Source organism: Anabas testudineus, chromosome 6 (genome assembly GCF_900324465.2).
Source record: "Anabas testudineus chromosome 6, fAnaTes1.2, whole genome shotgun sequence".
NCBI lineage: Eukaryota > Metazoa > Chordata > Actinopteri > Anabantiformes > Anabantidae > Anabas > Anabas testudineus.
The window spans coordinates 750,400-777,663 of NC_046615.1; the positions used below are offsets into that span (position 1 = coordinate 750,400).

The 27,264-nt window shown below is 38.6% G+C and overlaps 1 protein-coding gene across 1 annotated transcript; it reads right to left on the bottom strand.

Moving 5' to 3' along the window:
- Window positions 1–305: 305 nt before the first annotated feature.
- Window positions 306–27,264, bottom strand: pard6a (par-6 family cell polarity regulator alpha). The gene is made up of 6 exons (XM_026365718.1): window positions 26,848–27,264; window positions 22,728–22,950; window positions 9,972–10,255; window positions 8,239–8,364; window positions 6,038–6,237; window positions 306–2,767 (listed from the first exon to the last, which is right to left on the bottom strand). Exons 1-6 carry the CDS (start codon window positions 26,929–26,931, stop codon window positions 2,446–2,448), a joined length of 1,239 nt encoding a protein of 412 aa, XP_026221503.1. The 5' UTR covers window positions 26,932–27,264; the 3' UTR covers window positions 306–2,445.

Consider the following 27,264-nt stretch of genomic DNA (forward strand, 5'->3'; position numbering starts at 1 on the left):
GACTACAAATAGTATAAATACTCTTGCATGTTCTTGGATGAATAGTGAAAAGTTCTGACCTAATAAGAACCAAGTCCAGTTGCCAGGACTGGCTCTGTGTTTGTGTTTTTCCTAGATAAAAGGAAGACTGCAGGCTAGTAAAGATGGATGAAAACAAGGTAGCGTTTAAAATACTTCACTCCAGAGTGCCATAGCAAATGATTTTTGGAGGCTAACCACCGTGATACCCTACACAAAAAGACAGTGGGATTTTTCGATTGGGTTTTGGATTATTTGGAAAATAACCTCTGAGAGACTTGAAAGTCTGATATTTACACATTTTATTTTGCAAGATCCCATTCAACAAGCCTAAAAGTGACTGCAAAGCCATTGTTAGGTTGTCAACAAACTCCACCTCAGCTGCATGAATTCAGCGTCACCACCATAAAGCTTGCAATAAGTAATTTGGTTTAACACATTTAAATCACAGATTTAATGTTGAAAAAAACATGAAACTCTCTTGACCACAGAGCTTATTTGTGGCATCTAAGCAAAAACCCACTGCAAAACTCCCACTGACTCTGTGATGTAGAAACTGAAAATGCTAAGATGTCAACTTGATTCCAGGTGTGAGAGCTCACTACTCTCTATTTAAATCTGATGTAGCAAATATTTTTGTGATTTTTGTTTGTACTCCATCCCGTCTTTCACCTTTAACAGCTTATGTCTATAAGGTTTGCTTCTATGGAAAGCCAAATGAGTCACAATTCATCTTTACATGTTTGTTTGTACAGTTTTATGATCTAGATGAGATTAGAGAACTCTATGAGCCTCTGTGTCCCAACCTGCACTGTTGCCACGCTGTTCAAACATGACTGGAATTTCCTTATTTTGACCCACATATTTAACACACCTTTCCATGTCCTCCATATGCTTTTTTTCTGAATAACTGCTGTTGAAATTATTTGAAAATAATATTGATAAAACTGAGTCACAGTAAAAATGACTAAAGATTATAGTCTCCCTAGTTGAACAATATGCCAGAACTGACATGTTTTATATGGTAATGTGTCTTGTGGAATCAAATATCCCATTTATTTTTAATACACATAAAAAAAGTATAAAAAAATAAAATTATGATGAGATGAAAGATGAGAAAAGATGGCAAATATTGCAAATATTATCCCACCCTTTTGGCATCATATTTCATTAATTCATTCACTGTTCATGTACTGTTCTTTGGTTGTGTAAAGCTGCTTTGTGACAATGTCAATTGTAAAAAGCGCTCTACAAATAAAATTGAATTGAAAATTTAATTGAATATTTAACTCGTTTCAAACTGGTAATTGGTCATCTTTTATCTATTCCAGGAACTGACTAAATGCTGTGACGAGTACAAGTGGTAGTTCTTAGGCTCACAGACTGCGTAGATGCAGCTCTGCACTGGGCTAAAAGGCTGACTAAAGGGGAATATGGTACACTATGTTTCCTGCTTCCTTCACATGCTGCAGTGGAACAGCCTCTCCTGCTCATTTCCAGATCACTGCAGACCGATAATAGTAATTAGTGACAGGCTATAATGTTATTTTCCTTTTATTCTACATGCCAATTCAATCTATTAGCTGTAAAACTAGTGGTAAGCTAGTCAAAATATATGATTTATTTTTAGTATTCAGTAAACCTATGTGCATTTGCTCCTGTTGTAGTAGCAGAGTGACTTTGGGGCAGTAACGGTTGTGGTTCAGAAACATTCTTAGTTTAAAGTCAAAGACTTTCCCATCAAAATACCAACAACTCTTTTTACTCTGCCTCTTCTGAATGACCTGCCCACCTGTGCAACATAAACTGTGCTCTGGGTATGCAGACACACACAAACAGGTGAAGAGAATTTTAGTCTTGAGAATCCAGAACTGCTGAAGAGCTGCATGCACTGGCTGTTTCTGTTGCAGTGAAAACAGTGCCCTGATGAAGTGATGGTTTTGTAATTCTAGAATAGAGATGGGTTCCTAAATATGTTGACATAAAACTAATGTATGGCTTTTACTGGGAAAAAACTTCTATTAGTCAGTACTGACCAATTAATGAATTAATACATTACGCCATTTAAATGATTTCCCTAGTGTGACTATAAATTACTTTTGCTAAAAGAATTAGTCAATCATGCTCTCAGCATCACATTAGTCACATACTGCAGACACATAAAAAGTCAGTGTTATGCTGTCAAATGTGAAAACCCATGAACCATCAAAGTTGGCAATAGAGAAGCTGCCAAAAGCCTTTGTCTGGTATCTGTATGGTGCTACGTATCTGAAACCTGCCAGTCTCAGGCTCCACCCACCTTATAATGAGCACCTGTCAGTGAATCCACGGGAAGGTGCTGTGAAGTCAATCATCTGTTATCGTCATGGTTACAGCACTCAGAAGTTGTCACATTCCATAGTCACACTTCAGCTGTAATTGTTGTGGTTACAGCGTTATTATGTTGCCATCCTCTCTCATGGTCTTTTGACTGGCACTGGCTGTGTGGGCGGGGTTTCCGTTTTGATTTGTCATCATCATGGAGCTGTCCCTTAGGGATGCTCCAACGCTATTGGGCAATGAGATGCTCTGTGGGATGGGCCGAACCACAGTAGAGTTGTGCGCCCTGTTGCTAGGTGAGTCTCTGTTGAGGTTAGTGTCGTTGCTGTTAGTTACCCGGTGGGAATCGTAGGGTGTCAGACAGTCATTCTCCAGAATGAGGTCAGCATCATCATCTTCATCATCACTGTCGCCCTCTGCAATGCTGTTGCTATGGTAACACAAAATGACATGGCAAATGGTTATAAAATAGACCTGTAAGTTATAGTCTAATGCTGGTTATCTGCTCAATCCGCATCATGTTGCTATAGAGTCTCTGATAGGTAGATATCTGATACACTTTTTCTGAATATATATATATATATATATATATATTTCTTTTTTCTCTATCCTCTTTCCACTCGCCCCGACCGGTTGAGATCGAGGCAGATGGTCGCCCACTCTGAGCCTGGTTCTGGTGGAGATTTCTTCTATTAAAGGAAGTTTCTGCGCTCCACTGTTGCCTAGTGCTCGCTCAAGTGGAATTATTGGGTTTTCTACATAATTTTATGTACACTTAAATTTTGTAAGGTCTTCAACCTTACACTGTGGAATGTCGGTGAAGATTCGTCCAGGTGAAGTTATCTGGAAGTTGAGTCTTGGCAACTGGACTTCCTTTTGTTAGGTCAAACGTTTCGCTGCTCATCCAAGTAGCACAGTTACACTGTAAAGTGCCTTGAAATGACTTATGTTATGATTTGGTGCTATATAAATACAACTGACTTTATTTATTTATTTTTTACTGACAGTAGCAGCTGGTATGAGATAAAACATAAAGCCAAGGCATGATGGCAATCTATTAATAAAGTTTGACCGACCTCTTTGTGTGAGGATCCGCCGACACATCCACCTTTTAGGCTGACCTCTTATTTTGAAGGTCCCGTTTCCGGGCGGAATGGTGTTCATGCAGCAGCTTGACATTCGTTAAGCCGATTGATTGCACCTGTTGTGCACCCGACAAACTCATGACAAACTGTTCCCGGTTTGTTGAATGCCGCTGTTTTTCGTTGGATTGTTTTGGATTTCCTATTGGAGCTACGGGTTTGGATTATCTATGTTTCAAGGACTTTGATTTCACCAGGTATTAATATTGACTCCTTTTGTGTTCTTCTAAAGAAAAGACTGCTCAGCTGATGCTTGCGCTGTAGTTTTGTTTGTGTGCCGCAATAAACACACTGAGTAGATTGCTTCAGCCTTGTTATTGGTCCTACTAACTCCTGACACTCTGTTTTGTTGACATTCCCTTTAGCACAGCTCCATCTCATGTTGCATAACTAACGCCAGCCTCTACTGTAGCGTCTGTTCTATCCGCCTTATAATGCACCTTATATATGAAAAAAGTTTTAAAATAGGCAGTTCATTAAAGGTGCGCCTTATAATGCGGTGCGCTCTCCACAGTGGTGGCTCTGCCTCCTATTCTACATTTGGAAACTCTAAGAACCACAAGTAAACCTACAGTCTGAGAACGGAGAGTTCTGCTTAAAAAATAAGGAACTATGAGGTCTTTAAGATAAGATGGAGCCTGATTATTAAGTGCTTTATATGTGAGGAGAAGAATTTAAAATTCAATTTTAGATCACAATTATTTTTTGTTGTCGTCGTTGTAAGGCATGGTACTGGAGAAAGTGTTGGTTTGTTGTTGTTGAGCGGGTATCACAGTGTATCACAATAGCTTGAGTCTGGGATTGTAAAGTCTTGCATTGTGCGTGGTCTAAAGGATGTTACTCTTTCAAACTGTACAAAAAGATATACAATATTACCAATCTTTGTGGTAACATGCTTTCAACACATTCTGCAGTGCACGTTACTCTACTTATTACTTGAACTTTAAGGTGCAAAATATCTCTATCAAAATACTCTGACTAGTCTTTTCAACAATCTCCTGTCTCTTCAGTAATGCTGTTTTGTAAAGATTTTCTGTTGCCATTTTCTCTTTCGTCTCTCTGCCACTCCTAAAACCCCCTAAATGTGCTGCCACCGGATGCTACTGTGCTCCTACTCTCTGCTGTATCATCCTAAACCTAACCTAACATAACTCTATTCCAGACTGGTTTGACTGGTTTAACAGGGCTTTATGTACATCATCCTTGGCTTTTTGTGTTTTCCGTCCAAACATGGATAGAATGAGCTCTGTATCAATGTATCAACCATGTCTTATTGAGGAAAGATCCTTTCACGATAATTATCTTTATCGCCCAGCCCTAGCAAACATGTAGTGAGGATAGTTATGCTAAAATTAGAAAACACTGGCACGACAGTGTATAACTTTGCAAAAACAATGTCAGGACTCCTTATACACCTCTCTGCAGCTTCCTTACAGCAGTCACCTCGCCAAAACTACCAAAACCCTATAGAGACAGTGTCTGCTCCCCGACCACATAAATTATATATATCAAAAACCAACCACCACGAGGTTTGGTCCTAAAAATCTCAGAGACACTATGTCTAATCACATTCGTACTGATGATTGGCCTCAAGTAATACTGTAAGAAACTTGGAGTTATCTTTGACCAGGATATCTCCTTTACTTTATACATAAAATAAATCTCTGCCTTTTTCCACCTGAGAAACATTGCTACAATTAGGAGCATTCTGTCCCAAAGCGATGCTGAAAAACTAGTCCATGCATTTGTTACTTCAAGACTGGACTATTGTAATTCATTATTAATAGGATGTCCCAATAACTAATTAAAAAGCCTTCAGTTAATCCAGAATGCTGCAGCCAGAGTTCTGACTGGAATTAGCAAGAGAGATCATATTTCTCCTACGTTAGCTTCTCTCCATTGGCTCCCTGTAAAATCGAGAATTGAATTTAAAATTCTTGCCCTTGCATATAAAGCTTAATAAAAACTTAATAATCAGGCTTCATCTTATCTTAATGACCTCATAGTACCATATTTTCAAAACTCAGAGTGCTCATTCACTCATTCTCAGAGTGCAGGTTTACTTGTGTTTTATAGAATTTGTAAATGTAGAATGGGAGGCAGAGTCTTTAGCTATCAAGCCCCTCTCCTGTGGAACCAGCTCCCAGTTCAGGTTCTGGAGGCAGACACCCTCCCCAACATTTAAGACTAGTTTCAAAACTTTCCTTTTTCATAAAGCTTCTCCCATAAACCCTCTCTTAGTTATGCTGCTATAGAAGTTAGTCTACTGTGGAACCTCTACTGATCTCCTCTCTCCTTTCTCCTTTATCCATTTAAATTCCACTATTGCATATCATCAGCTTTGTGTCTTCTCTCTCCTGTAGTTGTGTTTCACCCTCTCTGTCTTCCGCGCTCTCTGTACTTTACTGCAGGTATCCTCCGCCTGGAGCTGTACATCTCCAGAATCCAGTTGACCTACCTAATGTTTTTGCTGCTTGTTGTTGTTTTTGTTACCTGTTGTTCTTTTCTCTCTCCTGTTAAGTGCAAACACCTGTTACCCTGTCCTTTCCATGTCGTACCTTGCAGTAATGGGGTTGCTCTGAGATGCAGGGCTTGGTGAGTCATGTGACACAGCAGAACTTGTAGATCCAGCTGAGCCTACAGAACCAGAGTTGCCCATTGTAGTTTTACTCCCACGATGCACCACGTTGTTCCTCTGGTTAGCTGGTTTCACAGTCACAATGAGGTTGTGACTGTTAGCCACCATCATGTCTGTAACCTAAAATGACAGTTGAAGCGAAATAAATCATAGTGGAAGAAGTCAATGGTTTAGAAAAGTCAATACCATGAGAGCTCCCACAGTTACCTCTGATTCAAATCTGAACAACATGACTACTGAAGACTGATCTTTTATTTACTGCTTTCCTGTGTGTCTTTGATTTGTGCCTTTTGTGTATGTGCTATGTGATTTTTATTCATCATTCACACCTGATTTCATCAAGTTATAATCATCTGTGTCAAGTTCAGTCATATTAAACATGTGGATGAAATTATTGGCACCCACCTTTTCTTTGTATGCTTCATTTTTGCTTCTGTGAACATAAAGCTGATGTGACTTACCAAAAAGTTCCAGTTTTGTCTCATTGGTCAAAACATAAAGGACATTTTTCATATTTCAGTGACCTTTGTGGGTTTGTCTTTCTTAAAGGGAAGGGTGTCAATAATTTTGACCACACCATTTGTAAATCAACACAGATCTATATACGAGAGTTATTGCTTTTTTCACATTAAGTATGCATTATAAAAATTACAAAACATATTTATAGATTGGAGTGTTATTTTAGGGTACATTTTAAGCAACACCCATTTCGTTAAGTCTCTACAGCTGCCATTCTTGTTGATAAGATAAGTGCTTCAGAAACAGCCTGCGCAGCACCATTTTATCGGAACAGCCTTTACCTCTAAAGTTCAAGTTCATCTATTGATGTGATGCATGTACTGCATTTCGAACCAAAATACACAAACATGCAAAGGGAATTTTAAAGTCAAATACTGTTGGTGCTGGTAGTAAAATTAAGGGGCCTAACTGAACTCATCTTTCTTGTCTTGCGTGCCATTTTCTTCACTAAAAGAACTAAATCAGAATCTGTCCCATTCATAGTCATCTGTCATATGCATTTATATTTTGAAGACTGATTTAATGAGATCCCATGTTGCATGCATCCTAAATTCTTGTCCCCTCATGGGTCAGGGAAGTGCTGGCAACTATCCCATCTGTCATTGTGTGAGAGGCAGTGTATCGCTAGCCTATCAAATGGCTGACATAGAGAGGCAGACAAATACACAAACACACAGTTTCACCTATGGGCAATTTAGAGTCACCAATTAACCCAACATGTATGTTTTTGGATGATGGTAGGAAGCTGGAGTACCTGGAGAAAACCTATGCAGACACAGGGAGAACATTTAAAGACATTAACTATTATACTGCTGCCTAACACGTAGCATGTAATCACCCATATGACGATGGGTTCCCTGTTGAGTCTGGTTCCTCCCAAGGTTTCTTCCTGTTACCCTTCTAGTTTTCTAGTTTTTCCTTGCCACCATCGCCCTCAGCTTGCTCATCAGGGACTGAATATTATGATTCATACACATTCACTGTTCATTTAAACTTACATGGTTACTTTGGTTGTGTAAAGCTGCTTTGCAACAATGTAAATTGTAAAAAGCGATATACAAATAAAATTGAACTGAATTGAATTGAATTAAACATGAAAACTCCACATAGAAAGACACCCGGCCGACCCATGGATGTAAACCCAGGTCATTCTTGCTGTGAGGCAACTACTTACCACTAACTACTACACTACCTTGCCACCCAGATCCCATGTCAGCCAAATTAACCATTATATGTTAATGCAGATTTTAAATGCCTCATCCATTAAGAACCACGCTGTTTATGTGAATTAATAATTTCGTACCAGTGCAGCAATGCTGCCTCAGAAGAAGACCTGGTTTCTATATCTGATCTTAGCTCAGCAACATCGACAACTTGCACTGCTTTACATGAATTGCTTATTTCAAAGTCAGGAGTACATCATCCAAGTAGAGGCTCAAGTCTCTGTGTGAGTGGCATAAATGTGTATGCAAAATTGTATGGTTATGAATATGATGTATGGTGTTTTTCAATACATCAACTGAAAACCATTAAGGAGACATATATTATACATTTGCAAATGCTTGGTTGTCCATGAAGAGTAATTTTGGCCACTGTATTTACCTGATCCAAAGATTTTCCTGCTACATCGATGCCGTTGACCTCAAGGATCTCATCATTAACTCCCAGCAGCCCAGTACTCTCTGCCAGACCTCCACGTACCAGACGAGATATAAACACCCCTGGAACCTACAGGAGGAAAGAGGAAATGTTTTATCTCTCAACAACAGTTTTTACAACCAAAGATCATGTATATTATCCAATATAGGACACATTTACATTTAGCAGACACTTTTATCCAAAGCGACTTACAAGTCATTACAAGGTACAAAGGTAGGCAGGGTGAGCGTGAGGAGGTCTTGCCTAAGGACCCCTACTGAAGGTAGCCACAGCTGAGATTCGAACCCCAGTCTCCCACAGGGGAGGCGGTGATGTTACCACTACACTAACCAACCACATAAAGTTAGAAGTTGATTATAGAATATATACATTATCATGGGAGAGCCCCTTGCACGTCAGCTTTACTACAGGCTCCTCAACCCCTCCCTCACACAACTCAGCCACCACCCACGAGATCAGATGAGGAGGAAGCTGAACATGCTTCACCCTACAAAGGACTCCAGGGGTGCTGACAACCTGTACTCCTCTACTATGTGGTGTTTTCCAACATATTTTCAATCTCAGCTTGCATCTGGAGTTCCTCTTGGGTAGAAAATGTTGGGTGTAAGCTCTGTGAATAAGTAGCCACATCCCAGTGTCCTTAATGACTACAGAACAGTGGCTCTGACCTGAGCATAGGAAGGCTTTCTGGAGCCCCTTTGACCTTTGGTCAAACCCTCACTTGACCTCCTCCAGTTTCAACCTCAACTTTGAGTGGATGATGTCATCATACATCTGCTCTATCGCACCTACACCAACCGGAACAAGCCCAAGTGCTTAGTGAGGATTACGTTTTGTTTTTTTTTCCTCCAGTGCATTTAACAACATTTGGCCTGCACAGCTGTGAGAGAAATTAAAAAACAAGCAGGTTATCACAGAGCACCAGGGAGTGGTGGACAGTTATGTGGACTGGTGTGAACTGGAATCTTTAACCCTCTTTAACTCAACATCAGTAAAACAAAGGAGCTGGTCGTGGACTTCAGGAAATCTGGGATTGCCGTCACTCCATTCTCTATACAGGGGGAGAAGGTGGAGGTCGTATCTGAGTACAATACCTGGACGTATACCTAAACAACAAATTGGACAAAGAACTCATCATCTATGAGTCTGTGGTAGCAAGTGTCTTCTTGCTGTGGTCAGCTCGGGCAACAACATGAAAATGGCCACTAACAGGCTGAACAAACTGACCAGAAGGGCTGGCTTTGTTCTCGGGGTTGAGCTGCTACATGCTGTAGCTGAGAGGAGGATGCTGTCCAAACTCCTCTAAATCCTGGACAATCCCTACTACCCTGCTGGCTGGACAGAGGAGCACATTCAGCCAGAGACTGATGAACATCAAGTGCCCCCCCAGAATCCATCCTTACATATATATATATATATATATATATATGTATGTATTTGTGTTTTTGGATGAGCCGTAACAAGGCAAAACAATTTCCCTCTGGGACTAATAAAGATTTTTGAATCTTGAATTATATATACTATATCTGGCCTTCTCGTGTTTGTAAAGACTAATAATAATTTTAGACCACATCTGAGTTAAGCTGAGACTGAGTGGTTTGTATATCAATTTTTGTTACATTGAAAGGAGGAATATTATCTTCAATAGTAAGTACATAATGCTAAATGAATCTCACCTTTTCTACGCCTTGTGGTGTCACCCGCATGCTCACTCCATCACGGATGTAAAAGCCCAGTGGTTTGTGGGTGCCGTGCTTGTGGAGTCGTACCCTTCTGTGTGTCTCGGGTAAGATGTCCACATCGATAATTGATGAGATCTGTCTGAAGTCCTGTGGCAGACCAATCATATGTTTGTTCTTTGAGAGAGTGGAGCCTGAGCCCGTGGGGCGCAGCCCCGTTAAGCCCAGTCCTTTTTTACGCCTCTGGAGGGAGTTGGTGCCAAAAACTGCAGGGTCATCCTCTTCAGGAAGACACAGAAAGATGGAAAAAATAGTTCAGTAGTTATATTGTGAGTGTATTACAGTGCACTTTTAAAATTGAATTTAAAGAAATATGGGAACCTGGCTTGATCACAGACTTGCCTGTGACGTGAGCAAAGCATAGACATAACACCATGTTGGGTGAGTGCCCTCACTATGGGAGAAGTGTAATGTACAATAAATCCATCAAGTGGTTTAAAGTTGTAGTGGACAGTGGCCAACATGGGAAAACACAATGCTGGCCATGACTGACAGGTGTCAGGGCACACAGTACATTTTGCCATAAACAATGTTCCTTCAACCCTTTATTTTCTTATCAGAAAATGAAGAATATATGCCCATACAGTATCTCTGGGTATAGAAAATATAGCCGTTATGGTATATTGTATACCTCTCTCACTAAGTTTGGAAGAGGTGAATAGAAGAAGACATCGGAGAAGATTCACATTCTTGCAGAGCACCATCACAGGTTTATTTCCATAATCTAATCAAGTTCCACTTGATTAGATTATGAAGCTAGACTTTCTTTATTTTGTCTGGAGGAACTTTAAAACAAGTCAATCAGAACACCCAGTTCAAAAATATTATTTTGTGTGTCAGATTTCATCTTTAGTTACTACAACTGTACAGTACATGCAAGGAAACTTATAAATACTTACTTATTACAGTTTTCACACTATTTTAAAATTTCACACCAAGTACAGACAACTCTTTTCTCCTTCTCACCTGTATTTAATTTCCCACTGCTTTCACTCTTCATCTGCAACCTGGTCAACAACCAGCTCACATATGACAACAAAAAGCATGAGATATTTAACCTATGTCTTTAGCAGACTTACTCCTCTACTACCATTTCCACGACCTCGGCTCCTAATGGCTACCAGTACCAATCAGCAAAGCTTTTTAATTTTTTGCTAAAATTAACTCTTTTACTATTTGTTTCAATTTCCTGCTCATGCCCACTACTTTTCAAATGCTGTTAAGAAAACCAGCATTTCTTTTTAGATTTTATAGTTATGTCTAACAGTTGTATGAACCTTTATGACTGAGAAAGGTCGAAGGCTTGAGTAGACAGTTTGCAGCAGATTAAACATCTGTTCCCCCATAATCCCACCATTGTTGTTTAACAGCAGTTGATTCCCATTTGTCTCCTGCTTTGACTAATCAGCTGTTGCTATAAGCATGTACTATATGCATGCACACACATGGACACATTGTGTGGATTATTACGGTACAAGGTGCCACATGAGTGAAAGCCCTTGTTGTACTCTGGAATAATTAAACACTCATGTGTGCAGGATAGACAGGGGTGAGAGAATATATCGTAAAGGGAATAACAACCGATTCACACAAGGTTAAAAATGGAAATTAAAAAAATATATATTATAGTCAAGGTCACTCCGTCCTTAGAACATACAAGACCCAAATGCATCTAGGCCTAACAAGCCCATTAAGTCTGATTCATTTTCAGGCCCTTCAAGTTTTGAGTGGTTAGATATTAATTTTTTTTATATAAACAAACACCCTTTTTCCGATGTCAGGTTATATACACCTCATAATTGGGTGTCCGGTCTGAAAATCGTACTCTTGGAGGAACCTTTTTGTTCTTCTGTTTCTCTACAACAATAATAACTGAGCTGCCAACTATCATCATTATCCACATTGTATAACAGGCTGACATTACAAATTCAATGCAACTTCAATGCTGCTGAAATAGGAGATCCTTTCTGCCTATGGCCATCAAACTGTACAACTGAACTATCATCAGTATCATTATTTATGTTTTGGTTTCACTCTGTCTATTATTATTGACCATTTGATCCATCTATGTATATATTGAGTTTTTGTATTAATATTATTTTGTATTTTTGTTGGTGCAGATCTTTTATAGTTGAGATTCCTTCCTCTGAGTTGAGATAAACGTTTAATAAGACAAATTATTAGGATTATTACTGAAAGTGTTTTGAATCTTGAATCTGGAATGTGTAACAGTTATGTTAGTCTTATAGGGATGGATAATCTGGGGCTGGTGAATGATCTCATGTGCAGAAAAGAGAAGCACTTTTTTCTGTTCTTTTCATTGAGAGACTTGTGGAACAGATGGTTTATATGACAATTGTCTAATTTATAAAGTTTGAAACTTTTAAACCAGATTAAATGAGCACATATTCAAATGTTTGTCTTCTGTCAAATTTACTTGTCTCTCCACGATTTTCTGGACCAGTGTCTTAACAATCAAGATTAAGATTAAGGTCACATAGTCTTATATTCCGTTCGACTGCCTTTCGCTTCAATTAGGGCACACATCTGCCGAAGCATCGTTTCAATAAGCTTCTGCAATGTCACAACATTTCTTCCTGAACATAGTTGCATTCATTTTTGCCAAGATCTTGTGTTGTGTTCACCTGTTTTTCACCAAACGCTTTAGTGATTGCCAATAACAATCATTCAAGATTTCTTTCCGACCACATTGCTTCCTTGAAGATAATGACTATTACCCTTCTGAAAGAGATTAATATATTTTCCATGACGACAGGATCTGTCTTTCGACATTGTACAGTATCAGTTAGAGTTAAATAACTTGTTGCCATCAGAAATATAATCATTAATGCAATAATTATCCAATGGGAGGCTCTTACCTATTTGCTCTTTGCCTATTTAGACAGTGTATGTCAGACATCCTCTCTCTCTCTCGCACACACATAGACACACACACACGCACTTACACACATGCAGTGAGGGAAATAGTGTGTGTGACACACAAATGAAAGAGACAAAGAATGCTGAATGAGGAATGCACCAGGTCAGGAATTTGTCACCAGCAGAGAAACTGCTTTTGTCTTGTGCAACTAAATAAAAACCCAATGACATCTGGCTATTAATGTGTGTGTTTTTGTGTTTGTGTTTTAGGTCACTCTATAGGAAGCAGTATCGACCAACAGAGAGCAACATTAATGGTAAGATAAAACACCGTAATGCACATACACGCAACCATTAGAAAGTTCAGACAAACATAGAAATGACCACATTTTTTAAAGAAATATAACACAATTATAACTGATCAGAAATACAGTGTGGACATAATATATAACACACCCACACCATTTATATTTGAAGTTTGTGTGTTTCTTAACAAGGCAGACAGAACAGAGACAAAACCCCACCGGAAAGGGCCAGACAAAAGCCTGAAGGCACAGACACTGCTAAGCCCCCTCTAAACACACACACACACACACACACACACACACACACACAGTTGATTAGGCTCTCTTCTTTTATAAAACATGAGACCAAACCTATCCTTTAATGCACCAAGATCTGAAGACTATTATCCCATAACCTCCTCTGTATAGTAGACCACCAAATTCCTAAATATCTGGTCTGATCTTGAAAAGTTTATTATCATCATAAAGCATAGTCATTACACAAATGCAAGGCAATTGCTAAAGAACGATGAGAAGTGAGCCTCGTTCAGTCTGGACATAGATAGTAGATGATGTCCACAGTGTAAAGTGCCTTGAGATGACTTCTGACTTTTGTTGCGATTTGGTGCTATATAAATAAACTAAATGACATAACTTGAAATCATCTTTCTTTCCATGCAACCTAAAATCTGCCAACACAAACTGGTCCATGTGTATTTAGTATGAACACTTAAACTGTATGTTTATAAAGTCAAATGCAATTAGGTATCTGAAACATGTAGATGTGTGTAACAGTGTTACTCTATTTCAGAGGAAACAATGAGGGGTTTACACATTCAGAGTGAGAACCTTATTCTGAAGTCAAGTCATTCACGTTTAAAAATAAATTATGCTTAAAGTTTCATAGTTGGTGCTTAGGTTTCGGGTAACTGGATAAGGAAAAAAGGCTAACAATGCACATTCATCATAAAGATACAAATATTAGGAGGTATGTGTTTGTGCATGTTGGGGCTCAGTTTATTGATATGAAGGCAGCTCTTCCCCGGCAGACACACAGAATAATAAATAACTATACAGCTGGAAACTACATGCTGCATTATACATGGACTACCTAGTTAACTCACTACAGTATAGATGGACTGATTCAATCACTGACTGTTTGACCTGCATCTGAGAATAACTTGACCCACCAGCAAAAAGCTTCTCTTCTGTTTGTTTGTTGAATCAGCATTTTTTATAAAACTTTAAAATAACTGTTAACAGTATGTATGTGTTTATCAAAACAATAGTATAAGTAGTTGTGTACCAGTTACTCATTTCAACTGAATGGTTTCCAGGTGTGGACTGGTATCTGACATCTGTATTTCTTACAGTAGTAGAAGTATATATAGTTTGGTTTTGTTTTGCATCTCATGTTATATACAGTGCCTATAAAAAGTATTCACCCCCTTGGATGTTTTATCCTTTTATTGACATATCAATCATGGTCAATAAAAGTTGGCGACTTTGACAGAAAAATGTCAGAAAAATAACTCAATAATCAATGAATGTCAATGAAATAAATGAACAACCCTTTTCAAGTCCATCCACAAATTCTCTATTGGATTGAGGTCTGGCTTTGACTTGGCCACTTCAGAACATTCACCCTGTTGTCGGAAAATCATTTCTGTGAAGCTTTCGCTGTATGCTTCGGGTCATTATCTTTTATCTATTGCTGGAAAACAAATCTTCTCCCAAGCTTTAGTTGTCTTGCAGACTGAATAAGATTGTCCCCTCGGATTGTCTTATATTTTACCACATTCATCTTACCCTCTAACTTAACAAGCCTTCCAGGGCTGGTTGCCAAGAAGCATCCCCACAGCATGATGCTGTGTTTGGTGTGCGCCAAATATATCGTCTTAGATGATGGTCAAAAAGCACAATTTTGGTCTCATCAGACCAAAGAACCCTCTTCCACTGGACCATGGAGTCTTTCATATGGCTACTGGCGAACTCAATTTGTGATTTAACATGAGTTTTCTTCAACAGTGGCTTTCTCCTTGCCCCTCTCCCATAAAGCTTTGACTGGTGACCCGGCCAACAGTTGTATGTACAGTCTCTCCTATGTCAGTTGCTAAAAGCTTGTAACTTCCTCATATTAGTCATCAGTGTGTTAGTGGCCTCTATCACTAGTATCCTTCTTGCACAGTCACTCAGTTTGGATGGCCTTTTCTAGGCAGATTTAGGCATGTGCCATATTTCCATCATTTTTTTTGATGATGGATTTCACTAAACTCCAGAGGCTGTTCAGTGACTTGGAGATTTTTTTGTATTCATCCCCTGGCTTGTGCTTTTCAGTGACCTGTTCTCCGAGTGTTCTTTTGTCTTCATGGTGTAATGGTAGCCATGAATACTGAATAACCAATCACTGGACCACCCAGACACATGTTTCATTATACTGCAGTCACTTGAGACGCATTCACTGCGCTCAGCTGATCCCCATTTTACTAACTGTGGGACTACTACCACCAAATATCTGGACCTCTATTGGATTAGGTCAGAAATTTTAAAGGGGGTGAATATTAAAGCAAAAACACTGATTTCACCTTACATATTTTTATTTCATTGTAAAATTAAATAAAAAACTTTCAATTCAGTTCAATTCAATTTTATTTGTATAGCGCCAATTCAGAACAGTACAGAAGTGATCTCTAGGCACTTTAGAGTGCAAGGTTTAAGACCTTACAGAGTATAATTATATAAATAAATATATAGAAAACCCAACAATCCCATTTGAGCAAGCTTTAGGCAACAGTGGAGAGGAAAAACTCCCTTTAGAGAAAGAAACCTGGTGGTGGGCGGCCATCTGCCTCATGCTTGTATTTTTGTCAAGTCGCAAACTTTTATTGATCATGACTGATTTATAATGCAAATAAAATGACAAAACATCCATGGGGGGGTGAATACTTTTTATAAGAACTGTAAAATTCAATATGTGCCTACACAGCTACTCTATGTGTACCCACACCCCAATCTGCAATTTCACAAGCCTTTTAAGTCATTAAGTCTTAGACTGAAATGGTTAAAACTTATATTAGGTGAGCGCTCATGTTGCCTTTACCATAACCATTACTTATCACTAATACTGTATAAAAACATACAGTCAGATAGTTTCATTTAAAACACAGACAAACTCACCAGTCACAAGTATTGTGTTAGTTAATGTTAAAAGATGATAATCATCATTTTGGTTACTGTCAATTAATAAAAAAAATTTAATGAAAACCATGAAAATCAAAAATACATAAGAACAAATCAATATTCTCACCATACCATATGCTTCTGTGTTTGTGTATCCCTTATTTGTCCCAAATGCATCATGAGTCTATGATCTGCAACTCTCATAAGCCATAAGCCTGCCTGTGTAGTATGTGTGTGTGGTTGTGTACCGTGACCTCACTGTTTAGTACCCACCATCTGGAGGCCAAGAGGATGCCATATGGCTGAATCTAGTGTAGGTCTACAATGCCATTGTGTAGAGACAGACAAGGCAGTGTAGAGACAGACAAGGCAGTACGTGAACAAAGAGCACACTTCAGGCTGAGAGGGTGTGGTACTATCCCTACCACCTACTTCCAACTACAACAACAACAAAAAAAAAAAAACACAACAGAACTCTTCCCTTTAAGGCATCTAATTCGTCTCCCCACTGGTTTACGTATTTTAAACCTTATTCTATTATGCTACAGTTTTAGCCAGAACTAAACTGTTAGGCAGACAACATTTTACAATGTAATTTCACTAGGGCTGTAGAATATTCAATATATTGTTTACAGTGACATTGTATTACTGCTGTATGAGCTGACATTATCGAGAAATCAATTACTTTGCAGAAAACAGAAACACGCATTGAGATTCAACACATTCCCTCTGTCATGTAGTTTAGTAGGATATTCTTACACTACTGCATATGTGCACTGAGAATGCATGTATAGTGTGGTAGTACAGTATAGGTGTAAATGGTTATTGCAAGTTAAGCCAGTGTAGCTAACTAAAAATACATTAATGACAGTAATATAAAAGAAGAAACAACGCCAGGAGACAAAACACAGTCTCACAATCTAGCACGTCTCTAACCACCACACAGAATATAAGGAATATGACAAGCTTCAGGGTTTAGCTATCCATGACTGCCCTAAACCAGCCATGCAACCTGCACAAAAAACAATTTAGTTTGTAATTTCTAAAGATTCAATTTATTTAATTTTTTTTTTTTTTTTTTTGCAATCACTTTTCAACCATTAAAGCTAAAGGTGGGTGAAGCAGCACAGCCTTTTAGGGCCTTCAGGGATCTGTTTTAAGTCCCAAAAGGGGCTTATAATTCAACACTGTTTCTTTAGTCTCTAATCGCAACATGTGTTTCTGACTTCATTCCAGTTTATGATTTTGTTGCAGATTGTCTCTGTTAGGAGAATTGAGGTAGAAAAAAATTTATGCAGAAAACTAGGAAAATGCAAATATCTTCCTTACTTTTTCTTGCCACTGCAAATTGTGTACTGTACTGATAAGCACTACTACTCCCCCTACTTTGCAATTACCAACAGTGGAGGTTAGTAATTAACTTCAATAAAACTTCTATAATCTTTGTATCAGTACCTCCTCTGATACCTTCCTCTTCTTCTCCAGTCTTTGAGTACATGTTCTGTTTCAACCATGCCAAAGCATCACAAACATCATTAACTGTCTTCTTTCACAACTACCGACTGTATCATTTCAATTTCATTCATTTCAGCTCATTAGGTAAATGACTGTGATGGCAGGGTTTCAAGACAGAAGGCAGAGGAAATGAGCTGCACACAGAAACCCTCTTCCTCGCTATCTCTCTTCCTCTCTCAGTCTTTCCCTCCATCTCTGCATCTTGCTGCCTGTCTATAAATATTTGATTTCCTTCTCCTCTCATCATGTTGTAAACAGATATTTTCAGCTGTCTATAGCAAGCTCTCCATCCATAACTTAGAGACTTCAGTCAAAACTGGCAGAGCCTTACCCTTTACAGTTAGAACTTCACATAATTTTCTATACACATTTGCAGATATTTGTGTTGTTCTTAATCTTTCATTTTCATTCTCTGTCTCTCTCTCTCTGCCTGTCTGCTTGCCTTACACAAACATACATACATACAGTAACAGGTACAGGTGTGTCAGCTTCTTTCAGTACCTTTCTTTGCAAAATTAACCTCCCACTGGCTCCCCTCCAGATGACTTTAGATTTTACAAAATCTAATTGCACGAATTTTGAGTATGCATAGCCAACTTCATTCTCAATCTTCATTCTGGCTATTCTAATAATATTGCAAACAGCTTTTTTTTTTTTCTTGATTTAAAATTGCAGTGCAAACTATATTTTAAGACTGTACCGCTACCATTATCAGTCTCCTGAAAAACATGAATGTGAAATGGTTATCAACTATGATTGTATTTTTCCTGCACAACTGTTAATATTTTTATTATAGTTACAACTGTAACACAAATGCCAAAGTCTTACCAACTAACACTGTATATTACCTGTACAAATTTTACCATTATTACAACTGTAGTACTAATTTTAAACACTTATGATAACTATAGTCCTCCTGTAAAAGTGCTACAAAGGTTACAATTGTAATACTAATATGGAATTGTTATTACAACTACTACATTGTTCTCCTGTGAAATAGGTCACTATACTACAATACTGTTATTACTAATACCACTGACTTTCTGCAGAATTGTTACCTTGACTATCACTATAATACTGATTATCATCAACCTCCTCCATGTTATCCTTTCAGACATTTCCTGTACATCAAATAAACCCACATACAATATCACATACACAAAGACACACCACATAAAGTGGCAGAAAGTGACGCTGATGTGATTGATGGAGTCTTTCAGAGTAAGATAATCCCACTCAGTTGCTAATGGCTTACAACACCAGATGGGCTGCCATCACATTCTCTCTCTTACTCTCCCTCAATCACACACCACAATATACACACAAACATGTCAAAGTGTGGACATGTTAGGCACACACAAAGAAAACTCTGAGGAAAGGACATCGATTAAGAAAATTATTCTGAATTTAAGGTCAGAGTGGGAAACAACCACATGTTTCAACAAAGGGGCACTATGATTTAATACACTATGAAATCCTTATTCAATGTTGTACTATGAATAGAAATGGTATAATGTTGCACCGTCTTTTAGCTGATTATAGAAAATAAATTCCAAAAACACAATCTGTCAATCTTCTTCCAATACCACAAAACACACAAATTCTATTAAGAGGACTGTATTGTGTCTCTCCACTCACATGTATGGGAAGAAATAAGATTATACATCAGGGATGAAAGATGAAATGTTTAGGTATGTATGTTTTAGGTGGCTAACTCATGGCCCACTCCTTATTGAGGTGCAGACTAAACACAATAGAGATTAAATTAAAAATGATGTCTGTTGCATGTTGTCTATGTTGTTTATGCTGTTACTATGTTAGATGTGATCTTAGAGATGTTAGAAATGTTTCTACATGTCTGGACTGTTGAACTTGCAGCATAAAATTAATGTCCTTGTGTCCTTGCTGTTCTCAGTCTTAAATGTCTTTCTTTCTGTAGCTCTCTCCCAGGCCACTGAGTTAATCTGATTAAACTAGCAGCTGTCTGTGATGATTACACCATGATACACAAAGATACAGAGATACAGAGAAGGTGCACTGGGACACACAATGCAACAGTGTAGTATATGATAATTAGTCATGTAATCCATGATCCAACTACTGTAACTAAGCATGGAGAGACATGGATGTACACAGAAAGAAAGATAGGAAAGATAAGTTTATTAATAATATCCCAACAAATGGAAACATAGTCTTCATGTCATCTTCAAGCAGGAAATGTGGTCGGAAAAAAATCTTGAATGATCATGATCAGCGATCACAAAAAATGTTTGGTGAAATCAAATTGTAAAAAAAACAACAAAAAAAAAAAACAGCAACAACAGAACTCGCGACTATGTTTAATAGTGAAAGTAAGAGTATTTCCACATGCACAATGCAAAGGGAACTCAAAGGATTGAACATAAACAGCTGTGTAGCCTTAAAAAACTACTTGTCAGAGAGGTTAAACAGAAAAATAGGCTTCAGATATACCTTATTCTAGAGTGATGGACACATCAGGATAAGAAAAGAGGCAGTTGTTGTAATGCACCCATCATGCCTACTGCCTACCTACCTTCTTCCCTGTTAGCACGGGCATATTCCAAGATGACAATGCTAGGATTCATCGGGCTCAAATTGTGAAAGAAACGGATTGGCCAGCACAGAGTACAGACCCTAACCCCACTGAGAATCTTTGGGATGTGCTGGATGTGCACAGGAGTCTGACTCTCCCATCATCAATAGAATATCTTGGCAAAAAATTAAAACAACTCTGGACGGGAATAAATGTTGCCAATCAAAACAATGCCACGGTGAATGCATGCTGTAATCAAAGCTATGGTGGTCCAACGAAATATTAGTCTGTGACTTTTGTTTTTGGATTGGCAGTAAGTGCATCTCTATATAAACACATTAAAACCCATCTTTGTTTACTTTACTTCAGTTATTTTTTTTGTTGTTCAGTGAGAAAAATCTAGCATGTTTTGGATTTGAACAAGTGCACTGAGGTCAGGTTGAATATCTGAGGTGGATATGCAAAGCACAGCACACAAGTGATCATCACTTAGAGAGGATCTGTATATTCCTCACTGAGAATATTTGTTTATCCCATACATGCATTTACCTCTGTGAACAAATCACTTCCTGTTGTAGTCCATTTCATAGACCGCATAGCTACCAGCTCAATGCATGTACAAAAACAAGTAACTCGGCCATGTCATGGACATCACAGCTCTTGTCCAGAGCCAAGGAGAAAAAGTCAAATTGCTTTGCAGCTGAAGCTTCAGATTTCCAGTGATGTCTTCAACCCTTTTCGTTACTGTTCGCCTAGAAAGGGGAACATTCATGAACGTTTCTTTTTCTTGAGTGATATTAATGCTACAGAGTCAACCACACATTCTTTGACAAACACCCCATTGAAAAATGGCTTGCTGTATTGGACGATTTTGTGGGCTATCACAAAGCTTGTTTTGACTGCTGCATTCTTTGAAGTGTGAGCTTTGGTAAAACAAATTTTTGCTGCTTTCGCAATTTAGCTAGCAAAGATTCAGACACCCATGCCCGTTCCGTATCAGTCAAGTTGTTGTTGTAATTAATGCATTTACTAATTAAAATGACAAACACCGCTGACAGCAGGTTGTTACAGGTGTCTGTAATCAACAGAGAGATGAGAAAAGAGTCCACTCTGTAATACTGCTGTACAACCACAAATGTCACTGTAGTTCTAGAAACTTCAGATCGGCAAATCATTAATAGTAAAATTTCCTGGGAGAGAGTCATTCTACTAAATCATCTTTTTTTTTCTTCTTACATTTCTGTATACTAAACACCAGAAATGTATACTAAACCGCCAAGCCTTTACAGAGCTAAAGCTGACAGAGCTCATGCTACACTTTCTATAAAAGACAATGTTGGAGTACTCTGGAAGTTGAATGGTTAGAGCAAGTGCTATGTAAAATAAACACTATCCACATATCCGCATTGGGTTCCAACTGTGGACCTTTCAAATCAAAACCTCTATCTACTGTATCTTCCTATAATTCCTATGTACCTTTCCACAATCCACTGCCAATTAAGGCAACATACACACACACACACACACACACACACACACACACACACACACACACACACACACACACACACACACACAAAATTCAGTATTTCTTTGCTTAAGTAAATCCAAAAGACAAAGCTATGGGTCAAGAAATGTTTTGGAAAGATTCCCAGGATATTGAATATTAAATTTGCAGGCATCAGGTAGTCACTATATACGCCATATATTTTCAATTCAGTCTTCTGAACAACAAAAACAAATATTTCTTTTCTACCATGTATAAATGACCTTATTTTGCCAACTGCTAATATATGAATTTGTAAGGCTTATTAAAGAACAACATTATTAATTGAAGACATGTGTTTGCATTACCTAAAACTGTCTTTATTTCATCTCCCTATATAAACTGCCTACTGAATTGGCTAAGGAAGCAGACATACCCTCTCCCCCCCTAAAAATCATATCACCATTTACCCAGGAAAGAACAAAAGAAAAAGACAGGCAAGCAGAGAATCATCAGGTAGTGTTGTGTTTGAAGAATAAATCATGTTTGATGTGGAGAACAAAGAACTTCCCTGCAGCTGTGCACAGACCCTGGCTCACTCACTCACACACACCAGCAGATAATGCTTGAAAGCAAAGACAGCCAACAGGTATCGCAATGTAGCACAGAGGAAAGTCTATTTTCATCCCAAGCCGCTCTGGACTGCAGGGTTTCTGAACCAACTTTTACAGTTTATGATAATTTTTCTCTACATCTGTATAATGCATTCCTAAGTCTGTACCTACTCCTCTCACCTTTTTTTGTTATAATAAGTCGGAGCAGTGGATTGGCCGATGACACAGCTTTGTAGAAGTTGTCATCATTGTTGATTGGAAGAAGGTCTCCGTGGACATCGGCATATCCCAGCAGCACATCAATACCAGGAATGCGATGGATAGTCTGAAGGAGACGATAGAACTCCCGGAAGCCACCTGGGCCATTCCTCTTTAGAGCAAAACGACGATATTCAGCCTCAAACTGCAAAAGATGTACAATACAATTGTCACGTATCATTACTCCCAACATATTTGTTATACTGACAGCTGAGACAAGCTACATTACTGTTACCGTTGACAAATAACTTTATTTGAACAGTGTTTAAGTTCAGTTAGACACTGTGGTTCTGTCTAACATTTCTACCACCAATAACAGAGGTACTCGTTAATACATGCAAACATTAATGTCATGTAACTTTTTTTTGTTCTGTTTTTTTTATTTTTTTTCATCTTTCCTCCTGCTCCTCTGTGGGGGCATTCACTTTCCACAAGAATCAAATTGTTCACACTCATGGGAGCCTTGTGCACGTTGTTGTTTTCCAACACTTTGTATACACTCGTATACAGCAACACATAATGAACCAATCACCAGTCTGCGACTAGAGTCGCATGGTAGCCCAACACAGAATTTAAAAAATTGAGAGTCATAGGACAGGTCCACGGCGGGGCCCCTGCACTACCTACAGTGACATAATTTACAGTGGCAAGATTGTAATGTCATGGTTTGCATTAAAATATATAATAAATTATGATCTGATCTTTATCTATAATAATGACACAAAAACATTTCTGATCTTTTATGTCTTTATTAAAAAACAACAATAAAGACCTCACAGTGCATGGAGAAAAAGTATGTGCATTCTTTGAATAATGCTAATTGGATTCAGGTGTTAGCATAAGTTAAGAAAATTAGTTCAGAAGTGAGGACTAGAGCTACTTCGACTGACAAAAACCACTCCAACTTTTTGAGTTTGCTACACACAAAAAGATGTAAGCCATGCATCACCAAAGGGAGCTTTCAGAGGATTCACAATTAAAATAAACTAAATTTAAATACATTTTGATTTTAGAAATTACAGTGATGAAATGTGGACGTTCACAAGTCAGGGACAACTTGAGCCAAGTTCCTGTAGAACAAAGAGACACTGTTTTCCCTTACTTTTACCAGCCGGTAGATAATGCAATAATGAGGTCGGTAGGCAAGAGTACCAAATACAGCCAAAACCTAGTGGATGTGCTTTTCACAACAATTGATACCACTGGTAAAGTCAGAGCATGCATACATGACAACATTATCAATATGGTGCTAGCCAAAATAAATAAATAAAATACTGAATCACACTATTATCAGTGATTGCAGCTTGCAGGCAACAGAATTTCTAGTGCAAACAAAATGAATTTTTTCCATTTTTCTTATTTTTCCAGCATGCTGCTGTCCTTGACTATATTTATATGTACTTAAGTAACCAAGACACTCAGAGAAAGCAGCTTTCTTGAGTAGTCAGGAAAGAGAGTTTACACACACTAAAGAAATCTGGCTATTGAATTCATGTATACATGCAATCTGTTTTCGCCCCTAAATCAGAAAATGCTGCTTTCTGACTTCTTTTTTTCCTCAGTGTTTGAAATCAGACAAACTTAAGGATACATCGCACTGTAATGTAAGTCAAAAGCTGACACATTGCTCTCACTCTCAGACACTGGGCTTGTGTTGTTGTTGTACATGCTAGGAAAATTACACCTTTTTTTAAATCACATAAAAATGTATACCAGTGTTATTGTGGAATGTATGATATGGCGCACCTATAGTCAGTTACAAAAAAATTTGAACAGCAATGCCAAATATTTTGTGTTGCTATTCTTGGCTATAGCCTTGAATTTACCAGTGAAAACTGCATTTTTTGCGATAAAATTATAAATCAACATAATCCTGAGGGCTCTATATGGAAGAAAAGTAAATAATTTTTCATCTGGGGAAAAGAGAAAAAACTAAATAGTCGCATAGAACAAATATTGGGTATAACAAATACAACAAATTTGAACATCCTGAAAAATAAAGAAATCTTTGGTGCACTGAGCAACACATAGAATATTTGCTTCTGTCTTCTGTCCGAAGACTCTCTGAAAATTTCTATTGGAGTTGGGTATTAGCATACCTGGAGTCTTGTTTAGAAAATCTGTTTTAAGGTGTGGACTAAATTTACTATACTTACAAAAATCCCTTTAACTTTACAAATTTGCTCAGCACAAAAAGGCACTTATATTACTTCCTCTGAAAGTTGTGACTTATGATACATGGGTGACCCATGTGACATAAGTCACAACTTTCAGAGGATCTACAATCAAGAATTATTGATTTACATAAAGCTGGAAAGCTTTATGTAAATCTAGTATCATCCTAGTCGTAAAGTATAGTGGAGGTAATGCCATGATTTGGGCATGATTTGCTGCATTAGGGCCTGGCCAGCTTGCAGTGATTGGGGGGAATCTGAATTCCCAAGTGTATCAAAAATATTTTCAGCATAAAGTCATCCAAAGGATATGATAGAGCTAGAGCAGTTCTGCCTGGAAGAATGGGGTAAAATTCCTCCTAAACAATGTGCAGGGCTGATCGACGACTACAGGAAGCATTTGGTTGACGTTTTTGCTGCCAAAGGGAGGGTCAACCAGTAATTAAATCCAAGGGTTCACATTCTTTTTCCACTATCACTATGAGGTTGTTATGGTTGTTCTCAATAAAGATCTGAATATTTTGCTGTTATTATCATAGGCACAACATATTTGTTAATACTCAGATCAGATAACGCTTTATGACAAATTAATGAAGACAACCATGAAATTCCAAAATGTTCGCATACTTTTTCTTGCTGCTGTATTGTGGTAGTGTAGAAACCTATTAATGAGGGTTAACAGTTTCAGGGAACAATTCTGTAGCTGTACCTGACTGAGACCAAAATGTACACTAGCAATGATGAATACATCCATCCATCGTCATAACCCCTTGTCCTCTTAAGTGTCACAGGAGTTCTGGAGCCTATCCCAGCTGTCATTGGACAGGGTACACCCTGGTCAGGTAGTCAGTCTATGTCAAAACATTCACAATCACACCTATAGTCAATTTAGAATTACCAGTTAACCTAACATGCATGTATTGGGAGGAAGCCAGAGTACCAGGCGAAAACCCCTGTAGACATAGGGAGAACATACAAACACCATGCCATTGATAAAACAGTGACTTTTAAAATGACAATGGAAAAACAAAACAATGGAATTGATATATATATATATATATATATATATATATATATATATATATATATATATATATATATAAAATTTGCTCCACCTGTGCCACATCTAACCTGTGTTACTGCATCAATCAATCAGCAGTTTTCACCCAGTAATAGATATTACACTGACGTGTCATCCAGCATAGAGCAGGCTACTACAGTATGTTTTGCTTTTCCCCTGAACTTTTTCTTAAGGATGTTTTCCACAATTGATAGTTCAGTACCACTGAACAGCAGACTTCTTACGAGGCCTGCAGTAACTGCGCAGACTATATGCAGGTAGGGTACTAGGTAAACAGAGTCCCTGCTACATGTCAGCAGCATACAGTACTGACACTAGCACAATAACTAATACAACAGTACTGTATTACAGTAACAGATTTAGGGAACAAGTCACTGGATGAAACTAAAGCGACAAAGACACAGTGAATCAGAGCGGCGGAGAGACTGCGGAGGCTGAATGAGTGTTTTCACACAGATGACGGGGAAACGGCGGAAAAAACGCGGAATTGACCGGAGCGGAGAACGACAGCAGGCTCGGCGGTGAAAGCCTGCGTGTGTGTCGCAGCCAGGCCGCTGTGCCTCTCTATTTAGACGGATGAATTGTTTTTAATTAGCTGTGTCGAACGGTAAATAGTAACTTACATGTCGACGAGGAGCGGACAGGCGAGACATCGCGTCTGAACGACAGCAGCAGGTTTTGTCGGTGCTGTCAGAGCACCGGCAGACCGTTAATAAAGAAATGACCCTGTATCCTCTCATTACTAGTAAAATGAACAACCAGACATCCTCGACGGTCCAGCACTTACTTTGCTCTTGACCTCCACCACGCTGTCGGTGACTTTTAACGGCGTCCGGTGCTGCTGCTGCTGCTGCTGCTGCTGTCTTGACATTCTGCTCCGCTTGGTTCGTTGGCTGAGGCACTGCGGCTAAAAGCATCCACCGGTGTAATTGTTGTTTCCTTCTCTGTCTCGGATTCAAAACAACAACAACAACAAAGAAAACAATAGTTGAAAACGTGAAGCGGGCGCTGAGAGCTGTCGTCCTCTTATCTTCTGTTCGTGGCGACAGTCGGTTTCAACGCGGGCAGCTCGCGCTGCTGCTGCGTTGATCTCGTGCTCTCCTGATATCCCCGCTTACGACGCTGACACAGAAACAGCGCTCGCGACAGGTGGAGTCCGGTCAATCCAGCACGAGCAGTGAGAGGCCGGTGGAACCCGTCCTGC